At 35.1% G+C, this 15765-nt stretch overlaps 1 protein-coding gene across 5 annotated transcripts in view; it reads right to left on the bottom strand.

Annotated features, from left to right (window-relative positions):
* Positions 1 to 1163: 1163 nt before the first annotated feature.
* LOC123498631 (transmembrane protein 138-like) overlaps positions 1164 to 15765 on the bottom strand; it is a 64929-nt gene continuing 50327 nt past the window's right edge. For all 5 annotated transcript variants that reach the window (XM_045245930.1, XM_045245929.1, XM_045245928.1 and 2 more), the window contains one exon: positions 1164 to 1278. In XM_045245930.1, coding sequence (XP_045101865.1) covers positions 1184 to 1278 — 95 coding nt within the window. In that variant the 3' untranslated portion in view covers positions 1164 to 1183. The remainder of the gene's footprint in view (positions 1279 to 15765) is intronic.

Genomic DNA, 15765 nt, shown 5'->3' with positions numbered 1-15765 from the left:
GATCAAAAATATTTTTTTAAATTATTAAAACTGTAAAACAGACACAAAATATTAGCAAAAGAAACTCATTTTGTTGTGTATGTTTCTCTTTAATTAAATCTGACATCCTTTGATATTAATTCATTAGACATTAGTAGACCAATTCAGAAACATGAGCTTTCACCTAATCTTTTCAATTAAATAGAAAAAAGTTTAGTTTATTCTAAATTTCTAGGTTGTGGCTTATTACCACAGAAAACAGTATTCTATGACATATGGTAATTACCACGGAAACTTAATACGCCGTATTATATTAATTTGGTATCATCAATATCTTATATCGAATATATCACTAAGTAGTAAATTCCTTTTAGGTATCGGAGTATAGGTATCGGCCGATATATATAGCATATATATATATATATATATATATATATATATATATATATATATATATATATATATATATATATATATATATATATATATATATATATATATATATATATATATATATATATATATATATATATATATATATATATATATATATATATATATATATATATATATATATATATATATATATATATATATATATATATATATATATATATATATATATATATATATATATATATATATATATATATATAATTAATTTATCTATTTTATTTATCTATTTATTTTCTTTTGGTGAGGGGAGGGGGATTGGTCTGGGAGACAGGGCAAGGGAAAAAAATACTTGTAATACCTCTCCCTAAAAACAAACAAGAAAATCAAAAGTCTGTCCATTTTGTTTCTGATTGATGATAAAATCACTTGGCACACTGAGATATGCACCGACAAAGGTCTAACATTATTCATTGGTGAGCAAAAAGCAAGTTACAACTAGATGAAAGATCTCAGCCTGATTCCCATAACATTACATGAGTACTAAGTTCTTGAGGGAACTGTAAGCATATACTGAATGGGATTCTTGAAAATATGACACACTGAAAGGAAGAACTGTTGGCATTATATTCTTGCAGGGACACATGTACACTTTGCAGGATTCTCTCTCTCTCTCTCTCTCTCTCTCTCTCTCTCTCTCTCTCTCCTGGTGCATAATTTTGCATTTGGTACAAGAAATAAAATACAATCCTAAACACAGGCCTGCTCAGCTAAAATGAATACTTGGGGAGATCATTACAATGAATTTTAATTATTTGAAGACAGCAACAGGAAGTGCACTGTAGAAAGTCTTGTCAGATAACTGCAATATTGTCTTCTTATAGAGATAATAATGGAGACATCCAACTGAAAAGACAAGAAAATTGTTGATAAATTGGTATGCAAATGCTGTAAAACATATAACTTCTTTCCAGTGTTTACTTTATTCTTCCTGCTTTTTACTTCTTTTTGTAATGTAACAATAATTTTTACATTTGAGTTCGGAAAAATCTTTAAAAGGCAAACTTAGATTTCTTAATAATGTGCACTTTGTTACTATATACTACAAGGTGGAACAACAGAGGGGTGCTACCACCATCAGCAGTGCACTTTTATACAGAACTGAAGTAAATGCTGGAAACGAAAAGTAAAGTGATGGTGTTTAAGAGGATGAGGTTGCCAAAGGTTAAATTGTATGTTATATGTATGATTTTGTTTTGAAAATCAGTTTATTCAGCTTAAGTATATAGTTTTACAAAATAAACTAATGATTGCATGTAAAATATGTTGGAAGACAATGTATGAAGTGCATCCAAAGTGAAGGGAGTAGATGTGGCAACAGCGTGGATGCATGGATGGAATATTCCCAGTATATATATATATATATATATATATATATATATATATATATATATATATATATATATATATATATATATATATATATATATATATATATATATATATATATATATATATATATATATATATATATATATATATATATATATATATATAACACACACACAAGCAACCCCTTAACGAATGTTCATACAATGAAATCTTGCTACAACGAACGTTTCCTTTTACTACCATCTGCTCGTTTAACGAATACCAAACTCGCTTTAACGAAATTTTATTCAGGTATTTTTTTCCAAGTTTGAAAGCCCCGCCGTATCACGCAAGCTGACAGGCTTTTAAATACACCAGCACCTCTCATGGACAAAACGCGCACCCCTCACTCCCCCCTAGTTCAAAACAATAACAGCATCAGCAGCAGCTCATCTTCCCTCGCTCAACATGCCACCAAAACACCCTGCAATGTTGCCTAGCATTGCTAAGAAGACCAGGAAGTCTCTTACTCTCAAAGTGAAGCTGGATATTATTCACAGACACAAGAGAGGCGAGAAAACTAATAGCATTGCTCGCCACCATGGCTTGACTCCATTTACTGTCTCTACTATTTTCAAGTCAGCAGACTCTATTAAGAAGGCTGGTGAGACCATATCTTCCTTGCAAGCTAAAAGAACCACCTGAACTCATGACTCCGCAATGGATAAAATGGAAAGTCTTGTGGAAATGTGGTACATAAGTTTTGTATGCGGTACATTGATGCACCCTTTGTTTACATTCCACAGGTTGCCAGCTGGTGTTTTTCCCACTCCACTCTCCCTCCCTTCATAAATTTAAGATCATAAACATTATAAAGTTACTTATATACATACATTAGTATACATTATAATGACTTAATTTTAACTTCATAATTTTTACTTCCATTAAACCTTTCACTGTACTATGATGCACTCTCGCTTTGTATACTCTCAATGGAAGTTCAAGTCGGGGGTTAAACTTTTTATAATTGGTTTGCTTAATGAAAATTCGCTTAACGAATGTTTTTTTAGGAATGTAATCCGTTCGTTAAGCGGAGGTTGCCTGTGTATGTATGTATATATATATATATATATATATATATATATATATATATATATATATATATATATATATATATATATATATATATATATATATATTTAATGTCCCTTGAACACAAACTTTTCATTATATTTTTATAGAGTGTCCTCTTGTTTGTCTATCTCCATCCTCTATCAGTGATACCAAGTATTGTCTATCTATCTTTTCCATATGGTTTACTTACTTGTTACTTGGGGTGTTTGTTCAAGGCTCCGCTCCAATGCAAGACAGCGCTCAGGAGAGCCTCCCTCAAAAGCAACTATCATCTATAATTGTCTTTGCTTTCCATGCCGTTAAAATCATAAACTTCCTTGAACAAATATGTCTTCAATTTCTTTTTGAAGATATCGATCCTGGCACAACCTTTAATATCACTTGGCAGTTTATTGTAAATCCTTGGTGTGCATCTAGCAAATACTCGACATCCCATGTCAAGGTTATTTCTTGGCTCATGTAGTCTGTATGGGTCTGCATCGTGTTCCTTGGTATGTGCACAAATGTATGAGTGTCAGGGGTCATTTCTCTAATTTTCGCAGTATCATATTCACTCAGCCATGTTTCAGTCAAAGCAAGAATATCCAGATTCTCATCATTAATTAAAGTTCTGATTTCTTTTGTCTTGTTTCCAACTGACTGGACATTTAATAAACCACATTTCAACATAGAGCTCACAGCATTAGTAGCCATGATCTGTAATATTTCTGATCCTGTCAATCTCACTTTCCAACACAACACAACAACTATTATTCGCCGAGTGGTCAGTATTCTGTTTCTTAAACCTCACACAGTTTATGCATTTCTTCTCTGTAGATGTGCAATCCTTGGACTTGTGGTTGCCTGCACATTTAAAGCAAACGGGATGCTCATAATTTTTCTTGGCATTGCATTTTGCCTCAGTATGACCATACCTTTGACAATGGTAACAGATAAGTGCATGATACCTGCCGTGAACCTGGTAAACTCCCCATTCAAGCTTAATCCTGTCCTGATGCTGATGCAACAACTGTCTTATCATTGGATCACATTTCATGATGTAATGAACTGTGCCCCCTGCTGTTGGTTTGCAAAAAATATCCCCAATCTTTGACTTGATATCAGGAACTGCTTGAAGGTAGTCATTTCTTGCAATAATTGTATCAATGATACCCTCCTTAGTCTCTTCCTTATGGACATTACATAGCATTATCTTGGGTTTAATTTTCTGAACAGATTTAGTTGTCAACTTTTCAACATTCTCCAGTTTCTGGGCTGCCTCATTTCTCAGACTCTCATCGGCAAAATTCATCACTATTTTTTTTGCCATCATTAGCAAACTTTGTATCATTAATTTGCATTCCATCCAAAGCATAAGAAACTTCATTCTTCAGATTTGCTCCAGAATCCTGAGTTACTCCTACAACAAGCAGGTTCTTTTTCATCCTCCTCTTCCTCTTCACATCCTGCCAAGATGTGGAATTTTCCGAATCAGCAGAATTCAGCGACTCAGCAACTCCCGCCAAGCCTTCTGTTGCCTCATAGACCTTGATACTTATCTCCTCCATTCTTGCCATCTTATTATCAACTATTGCCATCATCTTGTCAGCTTTAGCAGTAATGCTCTTCAAATCAGATTTAAATTCCTCAACATCATTGATGAATTTCTTCAGAGCCGACACCTCAATGAAGCAAACATCGCACAGATACCTCACGTTGCAGATATTTTCAGATTTAATCCCTGCCAGATTCACACATTTTATATGAGCCCACTGGCTACACAGACAACATTTAATGAATTTTACTGGGTCTCCAGAATCAGAGCTACACTTATAAGAGAACGAAGGTAATAATGCTGAAATGGCATATTTCTCCGCCATCTTGGAGTCTTCCACTTCTTTTCACTTATTTTCTATCTAGCGGCAACACTTTCCATAAATGTTCGTTTTTTTTTTCATCACAGGACATTCAAACACCACTGTGCTCACTGAGAAGTCAATGAGAGCCTTTTTTCATGCAATAATATGCATGAAACGCGGAGCACCACTACAGAACTAGCAAGTATATGCACGCACACCGCGAGAGAGGGTTTACTAACTTGTAAATCGTTATTAGATCTCCTCTTTCCCATCTATCCTTCAAACTTGGTAGTTATATTTCCTTTAGTCTTTCTTTATTTCTGGCACCACTTTTGTAGCGGCTCTTTGGATTCTTTCTAGTTTCCTGATTTCCTTCTGCAGGTATGGTGACCACACCACTGCTGCATACTCTAGTCTAGGTCTTATCATAGTGATTAAGATATTTTCATCATATTCTTTTCCATGTAATTGAACACCATCCTGGTATTATTGTTAGTGTCTTGTATGTTGAAGCAAATAACCCATTTATGTGTCTTTTGTGGTGTTAGAGTGTCTTGTATTATCACTCCCAGGTCATTTTATTCATTCCTCTTCATTATAATCTCTTCTCCCATTTTGTATTCTGATGTAGGTCTTCTATTACTTTTACCCATTTCCATTACATGGCATTTCCTGGAATTAAATTCTAATTTCCACTTTTGGCTCCATTCCCAGAGCTTATCAATATTTTCCTAAATTCCATACAGTCACCAATGTTCCTTATTACTCTCAAAAGTTTTGCGTCATCTACAAACAAATTTATGTAGCTACTAAAACCCTCTTGTATATACTTTGAACATACACTGAACCATGTGGTAATCCACTAGTAACTGTGCTCTAGCTTGATGAGGTATCTCTTATCATTGTCCTTATTTCCCTATCTTTTAACTATAGTAAAACTAAATTGTACTGACCCGTAGGGTGTTGTTTGCTTTGCCATTCTGCCAGATTTCCAACCAAAACATTCAGTCTATACTACTCATGGTTCTTTAATCATAGTACAGCAATACTCAGCTTAACGAACAGGATAGGGGGTGTCAGAGCTGTTCGTAGAGCGAAAATTCGTTAAGCGGATGTAATTTTCCCATAGGAAATAATGGAAATAGAGGGGATGCGTTCTGGACTGGTCCCCAACATACCACATGGGTTAAAAAAAAGTTATATATATATTTCTATTAGCTTTTTACAAACCTTGCCCCCAAGAAAGCATTGTTTTGTAATGCATAAAGTGAAATCTTACATGGGATAGCAAAAAAATAAAGCAGAGATGAGATCGCCCACTTCTTTTTCTTCTTGTGACCCTTTTAGCTTGTGTGTTGTCTTTCACCACGATATTTATGTTTCCACTCCTCTATTGCCTGCTATAATGGATATCATATCTTAGTATTCATATACGCTCATGCCATGAGGATAACCTCGACTCCGTGGCACTGAGTGATAGTGAATTACTGTATTACTGTATTATTAACAAACGGCATTCTAAGAATATTCTGACTATTTAATTAAATAGCAGGTGATACAAATAAGTGTTATATACCAAGTCAAATGAAGGCATTTCATGGACATGTATGACGATGTGGCATGTCAGGACAGGCGACGTTGCCAGTCGACCCGAGGCGGGATTTCCCCTGGGGGAAGGGGGGAGGAGTCAGGTCACCACGCAGGTGCATATCGACTCACTTCTCATTTGATCGCCACGATGGAAGGATGCACTGACACTTCCTCGTCTGTGTGTTGTACAGCCAAACCAAGAAGTTTGTCTACAGAATTAATAGATAAAACTTGCAAGGGCCACTTTTACCAATAAATCAAGCGAGGAAGAGGACAGCAGGTGCAGCTGGTATATCTGAAGGCACAGTGAAGAGGATCTGTCCCAGTGCAAACAAGATATACACAACAGCATCACAACCTTATCAGCGTTTCATTCCCCCAATCATTATATTACACTGGGTATCTCGAAAGGACACTATAGTAAATATTTGGTAAATTATCAGCCTCATTTTCACTTTTATAACCAGTACCTTTACTATATTCAATTCACCTATGGCATCTTCATGTCTTGTCCATCACTTATATATTTTTTAGCGAAGTCATGCATTAATATGAATAAAGAACAGTTATTCCGTTTTCCTTGAAGTAATGCGAGGTATGGCAGCGTCACACATATTATAGGCCTAGCCCTACAGGTCAGTACAATTTAGTTTTACTATAGTCTGTTATCCAGTTTAAGACATTTCCCTGTATTTCTCCAGTGTGTTCTATTTTCCATAAGAGTCTTCTTTGTGGTACTCTGTCGATAGCCTTTTTAATAACTAAATACACCAAGTCAATGCATCCATCTCTCCCTTGTATATCATCTATTACTCTTCTATAAAAGCTTAGAAAATTTGTTATTTGTTATGTAAATTTGTTATGCATGATCTGTGTGTTTGTGTGTACATGTGTGCAGTGTGTGTGTGTGTGTGTGTGTGTGTGTGTGTGTGTGTGTGTGTATTTACCTAGTTGTAGTTTTACAGGGCCTGGGCTTTATGCTCGTGTGGTCCCGTCTCCATATCTACACTTACCCAATCTTACTTTAAAAGTATGCACACTCGCTGCAGACACTACTTCTTCATTTAAACTGTTCCACGTCTCAATACATCTCTGCAGGAAACTATGTTTTTTAATATCTCTCAGACATCTTCCTTTTCTCAGCTTTTTACTATGCGATCTTGTGCTTTGGATGTCATATTCTTCTCTCACGATTAGTTTCTCATTATCCACTTGGTCCATTCTGTTGATCAATTTATAAACTTGTATCAGGTCTCCTCTCTCCCTTCATTGTTCCAGGGTTGGTAGATCCATTGCCTTTAGTCTCTCCTCATATGTCATCCCTTCAAATTCTGGAACCATTCTTATAGCTATTTTTTGTAGCCTCTCCAATTTCCTTATGTGTTTCTTTTTATGAGGGGTCCACACTACTCCTGCATATTCCAATCTGGGTCTTATTATAGTACTTATCAATTTCTTCATCATTTCTTTGTCCACGTAGTGAAATGCTACTCCAATATTCCTTAGCAAATCATATGTTTCTCTAAAAATTCTATCAATATGGCTTACTGGTTGATTGTTTTCTTCCATCATCACTCCTAAGTCCTTTTCTTTTTTTACTTTCTCCAGTTCTACTCCATCTCCCATCTTACAGATTTCCACGGGTCGTCTTTCACTCTTTCCCATTTCCATGACATGGCTTTTGTTCACATTGAATTCCATTTCCCACTTTTTACTCCATTCCCAGATCTTATTTAGGTCTTCTTGCAATATTTCGCAATCCTCTTTTTGCTTTATAACTCTGCACAGTTTTGTATCATCTGCAAACAGATTTATGTAGCTGTTCACACCTTCTGGCATGTCATTAATATAAATGAGGAAAAGTATTGGTGCCAATACTGACCCCTGTGGCACTCAACTTTCTACTGCTCTCCACTTGGACTTCATATCTTTAACTATCGTCCTTATTTCATTCCCCGTCAAATAATTTTCTATCCATCTCAATGTGCTTCCTTTTAAGCCACCCTTCTCCTCTAACTTCCATAATAATCTTGCATGTGGCACTTTGTCAAACGCCTTTTTTAAATCCAAATAAATACAGTCAACCTATCCCTCTCTCTCTTGTACTCAACTATTCTAAAATAGAAACTCAATGAATTAGTTACACACGACTGTCTTTTTCTAAAACCAAATTGGCTATTTGATATTAATTTGTTGTCTTCAAGGAACTCGATCCATTGTTTCTTTATTATTCTTTCACACATCTTGCATATTACACTAGTTAAGTGATACCGGTCTGTAATTTAAAGATTCTTCCTTCCTTCCACTCTTATATATGGGAACCACCTCAGCTCTTTTCCATTCTACTGGTACTGTTCCACTTTCTATTGAGCATTTTATGATGTTGTATATAGGACTTGCTAGTTCTTCCCTACATTCTTTCAGTATTCTGCCTGAAACTTCATCTGGTCCCATTGCCTTCTCTTCATCCAGTTCCTTCATTAACTCTTTTATTTCAAACTTGGTTACTTTAATCTCTCATATAGACTCTCTCTCTATTACCTTGTGGCCATTCAAATTTGGATTCCTTAGTAAAGACCTCCTGGAATTTATTATTTAATAGTTCTGCCATACTTTTTGGGTCTTCCACCATCCCGTTCTCTCCCTTTAACCTTTCTATTGTTTCTTTTTGCCTAATATTTCCATTTATGAATCTGTAGAACAATTTTGGTTTCTCCTTACATTTTTCAACAATGTCCTTTTCAAAGTTCTTTTCCTCTCCCTTCCTCACCTAAACAAATTCATTTCTTGCTGCCTTAAAGATTTCCTTATTTGCTGGATTTCTATTTCTCCTCCACTTTTTCCATGCTCCATCTCTTTTCTCCTTTGCCCTAGCACACCTTGCATTAAACCAATCTTTCTGTCCTTCTTCTTTAGGTCTATATTTCGGGACATATTCCCTGACTCCTGGTTTGTATATTTCCAAAAATAAGTTATACTTCTCTTACACTGTCTCTGAGTTTTCCATCTCCTCCCAGTTTATGTTTTTAAAATAGTTCTTGAGATTCTCAATATCAGCCTTTCTGTAATTTAATCGGTCTCCTTTGTATGAATCGTCTCTATCTTCCTTTCCTCTTCTATATCCATTTCTAATATTACATGGTCACTCTTTCCCAATGGGCACTTATATCTTATATCATCATTCATATGTATACCCCTTGTAAGAACTAGGTCCAATCTCGCTCGTCGTTACCTCTGAATCTTGTGCATTCCTTTACTCTCTGGTCCATCATATTGTCTATCATTAGGTTCAAGAATCTTTCTCCCAAGGCTTTTTCCCCCCATGCCACTTTCATAATTCTCCCAGTCCACTTCTTTACAGTTGAAATCTCCTACTAATATCACTTTTTTCCTTTCTTTAGCGATTATTGTTAGACTCCTTATTGTGTCATCTATCATATATTTATATTCTTGATTGGTCCATGAATTTGTTCTTGGTGGCACATATGCTACAATGATTGTTAACTCTTTTTTATTAATATGCATCTTAACATACAATACTTCTGCTTTTCTTCCCACATTCCACTTGGTTTATCACTTTATCATGACTCCTCCTCCTCCTTTACCCACTCTGTCTTTTCTCCATACATTATACCTATTATCCAAGTCTATTTTGATTGCCTCATTTAGTTTTGTTTCAGCCAGGCATACAATATCTGGATTTTCTTTCTTTATGTAATCTCTTAATTCTAATTCACTTGATAAAACCCCGTCTATGTTCGTATACATCATTTTTAGTCTCTTGCCTCTATCATTTTTAGTTAAACTTGTTCCACTTTTTTCTCTTCCTTCTCATTTATATACCATTTCCTTATCCTGTCTCCTAGAATTCTCCAAAAAATGCCTTTTTTTTCTTCTGACCTTTCATTATTTTTTCCCTTACTGCTGCTGCCAGTTCATTGTATCTCTTTCTTTCTTCCTCATTTCTATTTTCTTTTATATATGTATATATATATATATATATATATATATATATATATATATATATATATATATATATATATATATATATATATATATATATATATATATATATATATCCTTGCCTGTTCTCTAAGTTTTGTTGTTCTATATAATATTTCTTCTGTTGCTGCTTGTGATTTTAGTAGTATTTTAATGGGTCTCGTTTTTCCTTCTTGATATGGTCCCATTGTGTTTATTTCTTCTACTTCCTCTTCCAAGTTCTGCCTATCTTCGTCGTTTAGATTCTTCAGTAGGTCCTTGACTGATTTCATTTCTTCTTTTTCTCTTCTTGGTCTATATTTTATATTTTTCTTTTATTCCAAATATGACTACACTCTTCTTTTTCTCTGCAATTTCTCTAACTAGATTTTCTTTTGTCTTGAGAACTCTTATCATTTTGTTTGTCATATTTTCTTCTTTTTCTTTAAGTTGTTCTTGAATCACCTCCTGAAAATCAGCCTTATCTTTCTTATCTTGGACTCTCTATGCTTGTATTTCTTTTTTAATCAGGTTCTGTACTCTTTCCTTTTCCTTGTTTACTAGATCTTTCAGTTTCTTTTTTCTTTCTCGGCTTTACCGAGTCCTTCTTCCATCTGCTTCTTGTAGTTAGCTACTTCCTTTTTAACCCTTTCCTTCCGACGCTCAAACTATTTTCCCGTTTGCTATGACGGCTAAAAATGGTAAACCTAGAAATTGTCAGAAAACTGTTTGAATACTAATAATTATTTTCTCTTTGTTATTCTGAATACAATGATGTACTTTGTAGCTCAATGTGACCTCTGAAAGTTCAGTTTATGCCTTATCAAGGATTCCTCCTCCTCCCGCTGTGTGATCTGTCTTCCAGAAACAGCCCGGAGAGTGATGACACCGCGCTCGCACACACACACACACACACGAGACGCGGTACAGGAAACACGCAATACCGTCGCTCCCGAGAATCAGCTGATCTTCACTACCCTTGTTTGGGTTTACAGTGGCCTGGGTGAAAAGTGTGGACTCATTTTTTTTTTTCATGAATACAGTGTTAAATAATAATGAGTGAGAAAGATATTCCATCTAAATGCAGGTATGTGACAAGGGAAAGAATGAAAGCTGATGATGACAATGTTGGTGAGGAAGAAAGAGAATTTGAAGGCTTTGATACGGCGCAAACTTCACTATTTGATAGAGTCTTGACTATCGAACGTAAATTAGATAAATTGATAAAGGAGAGTATGGGAATGAAAGAGAATGAAGAACAGGATAAAGAGCTCCAGAAATTGAAAGAAAGGATAAAAAGAGTGGAAGAAAACGAAACTAGGCTAAGAACCGAAAATGAAGAATTAAAAGTCCAAATAGCGAACTACAAGAAATTGATGGAAGAAGGACTCAGTAAAGCCGAGAAAGAAAAAGAGAAGCTAAAAGATCTAGTTAACAAAGAAGAAGAAAGAGTACAAGACGTGATTAAAAAAGAAGTACAAGCATGGAGAATCCAAGATAAGAAAGACAAGGAATCATTTCAAGAAGTATTTCAAGAACAGTTAAAAGAAAGAGATGAAAATATGACAAGCAAAATGATAGGAGTCCTCAAGAAAAAAGAAAATTTAGTAAGAGAAATTGGAAAAAAGAAGAGTGTAATTATTTTTGGACTGAAAGAAAAAATGTTAAATATAGACCAAGAAGGAAAAGACGAAATGAAATCAGTAAAAGACCTACTAAAACATCTGAATGACGAGGATAGACAGAACTTAGAAGAGGAAGTAGAAGAAATCCATAGAATGGGACCATATCAAGAAGGAACAGTGAGACCAATTAAGATATTACTAAAATCACAAGCAGCAGCAGAAGTACTATATAGAAAACGAAACTCAGAGAAACAGAAGGTTGCAAAGATATATATATAAAGAAAAATAGAAACGAGGAGGAAAGGAAGAGACACAATGAACTGGTGGCAGAAGCAAGAGAAAAAATAATGAAAGGTCAGAGGAGGAGAAGAAGGCATTTTTTGGAGAATTATAGGAGACAGGATAAGGAAATGGTATATAAAAGAGAAAGAAGAGAAAAGAATGGAGCAAGTTTAACTAAAAATGATAAGAACAAGAGATTAAAATGATGTATACAAACATAGATGGATTTTATCTAGTAAATTAGAATTAAGAGATTACATAAAGAAAGAAGAACCAGATATTGTATGCCTGGTGGAAACAAAGTTAAATGAGGCAATAAAATAGACATAGATAAAAGGTATAATATATGGAGGAGAGACAGAGTGGGTAAAGGAGGAGGAGGAGTCATGATGATGTTAAGGAAGGAGATAGTGGTAAATCAAGTGGAGTTTGGGGAAGGAAAATCAGAAATACTGTATGTTAAGATGCATATTAACAAAAAGGAGTTAACAATCATTGGAACATATGTGCCACCAAAACAAACTCATGGACTAACCAAGAATATAGAGACATGATAGATGACACAATAAGGAGTCTTACAAGAATCATTAAGGAAAGGAGAAAAGTGATATTGGTAGGAGATTTCAACTGTAAGGAGGTAGACTGGGAAAATTATGAAAGTGGTATGGGGGAAGATGCCTGGGGAGATAGATTCCTGAACCTAATGATAGATAATTTGATGGTCCAAAGAGTAAAGGAAAACACAAGATTCAGAGGAAACGATGAGCCGGCAAGATTAGACCTAGTTTTTACAAGGGATATACCAATTAACGATGATATAAGATACAAGTGCCCATTGGGAAAGAGTGACCATGTAATATTAGAGATGGATATAGAAGAAGGAAAGGAAGATAGAGATGAATCATACAAAGGAGACCGATTAAATTACAGAAAGGCTGATATTGAGAATCTCAAGAACTATTTTAAAACGTAAACTGGGAGGAGATGGAAAACTCATTAACGGTTCAAGAGAAATATAACTTATTTTTGGAAATATACAAAACTGGGGTCAGGAATATGTTCCAAATATAGACCTAAAGAAGAAGGAAAGAAAGATTGGTTTAATGCAAGATGTGCTAGGGCAAAGGAGAAACGAGATGGAGCATGGAAAAGGTGGAGAAGAAACAGAAATCCAGAAAATAAGGAAAACTTCAAAACAGCAAGAAATGAATATGCTAAGGTGAGAAAGGAAGAAGAAAAGAACTATGAAAAGGACATTGTCGAAAATGTAAGGAACAACCAAAATTGTTCTACAGATTCATAAATGGAAAAATAAGACAAAAAGAAACAATAGAAAGGTTAAAAGGAGAAAACGGAATGGTGGAAGACCCAAAAGTATGGCAGAACTGTTAAATAGTAAATTTCATGAGGTCTTTACTAAGGAATCCAAATTTGAAAGACCACAGGGTAATAGAGAGACTGTCTATATGAAAGAGATTAAAGTAACCAAGCTTGAAATAAAAAGTTGATGACGGAATTGGATGAGGAAAAGGCAATGGGACCGGATGAAGTCTCAGGCAGAATACTGAAAGAATGTAGGGAAGAACTAGCAAGTCCAATATACAACATCATAAAATGCTCAATAGAAAATGGAACAGTGCCAGTGGAGTGGAAAAGAGCTGAGGTGGTTCCCATATATAAGAGCGGAAGGAAGGAAGAACCTTTAAATTACAGACCGGTATCACTAACTAGTGTAATATGCAAGATGTGTGAAAAGTAATAAAGAAGCAATGGATTGAGTTTCTTGAAGACAACAAAATATTATCAAATAGCCAATTTGGTTTTAGAAAAGGTCGGTCATGTGTGACAAATTTATTGAGTTTCTACTCTAGAATAGTTGATAAAGTACAAGAGAGAGAGGATGGGTTGACTGTATTTATTTAGATCTAAAAAGGCTTTTGATAAAGTGCCACATGAAAGATTACTATGGAAGTTAGAGGAGAAGGGTGGCTTAAAAGGAAGCACATTGAGATGGATGAAGAATTACTTAAGGGGAGAGAAATAAGGACGATAGTTAAAGATATGAAGTCCAAGTGGAGAACAGTAGACAGCGGAGTGCCACAGGGTCAGTATTGGCACCAATACTTTTTCTCGTATATATAAATGACATGCCAGAGGGAGTGAACAGCTACATAAATCTGTTTATGGACGATGCGAAACTGTGCAGAGTCATTAAACAAAAAGAGGATTGTGAAATACTACAGGAAGACTTAAACAAGATCTGGAAATGGAGCAAAAATGGGAGATGGAATTCAATGTGGACAAAAGCCATGTCATGGAAATGGGAAAAGTGAAAGACGACCAGTGGGAATCTATAAGATGGGAGATGGAGTAGAACTAGAAAAGTAAAAAGGAAAAGGACTTGGGAGTGACAATGGAAGAAAATAATCAACCGGTAAGCCATATTGATAGAATTTTCAGAGAGACGATAATTTGCTAAGGAATATTGGAGTAGCATTTCACTATATGGACAAGGAAATGATGAAGAAATTGATAAGTACTAAAATAAGACCTAGATTGGAATATGCAGGAGTTGTGTGGACTCATAAAAAGAAACACATAAGAAAATTAGAGAGACTACAAAAATGGCTACAAGAATGGTTCCAGAATTTAAAGGGATGGCATATGAGGAGAGACTAAAGGCAATGGATCTACCAACCTTGGAGCAGAGAAGAGAGAGAGGGGATCTGATACAAGTTTATAAATTGATTAACGGAATGGATGAAGTGGATAATGAGAAACTGATCCTGAGAGAAGAATATGACTTTAGAAGCACAAGATCGCATAGTAAGAAACTAAGGAAGGGACGATGTCTGAGAGATGTTAAAAAATTTTGTTTCCCGCAAAGATGTGTTGAGACTTGGAACAGTTTGAGTGAGGAAGTGGTATCAGCAAAGAGTGTACATAGTTTTAAAGAAAAATTGGATAAGTGTAGATATGGAGACGGGACCACACAAGCATAAAGCCCAGGCCCTGTAAAACTACAACTAGGTAAATACAACTAGGTAAATACACACACACACAAAAGTGAAAGACGACCAGTGGGAATCTATAAGATGGGAGATGGAGTAGAACTAGAAAAGTAAAAACGAAAAGGACTTGGGAGTGACAATGGAAGGAAATAATCAACCGGTAAGCCATATTGATAGAATTTTCAGAGAGACGTATAATTTGCTAAGGAATATTGGAGTAGCATTTCACTATATGGACAAGGAAATGATGAAGAAATTGATAAGTACTAAAATAAGACCTAGATTGGAATATGCAGGAGTTGTGTGGACTCCCCATAAAAAGAAACACATTAGAAAATTAGAGAGACTACAAAAAATGGCTACAAGAATGGTTCCAGAATTTAAAGGGATGACATATGAGGAGAGACTAAAGGCTATGGATCTACCAACCATGGAGCAGAGAAGAGAGAGAGGTGATCTGATACAAGTTTATAAATTAATTAACGGAATGGATGAAGTGGATAATGAGAAACTGATCCTGAGAGAAGAATATGACTTTAGAAGCACAAGATCGCATATTAA

Source organism: Portunus trituberculatus, chromosome 48 (genome assembly GCF_017591435.1).
Source record: "Portunus trituberculatus isolate SZX2019 chromosome 48, ASM1759143v1, whole genome shotgun sequence".
NCBI lineage: Eukaryota > Metazoa > Arthropoda > Malacostraca > Decapoda > Portunidae > Portunus > Portunus trituberculatus.
The sequence above is the reverse complement of the archived record's forward strand: the minus strand, read 5'-3'. Positions and strand labels throughout refer to the sequence as shown.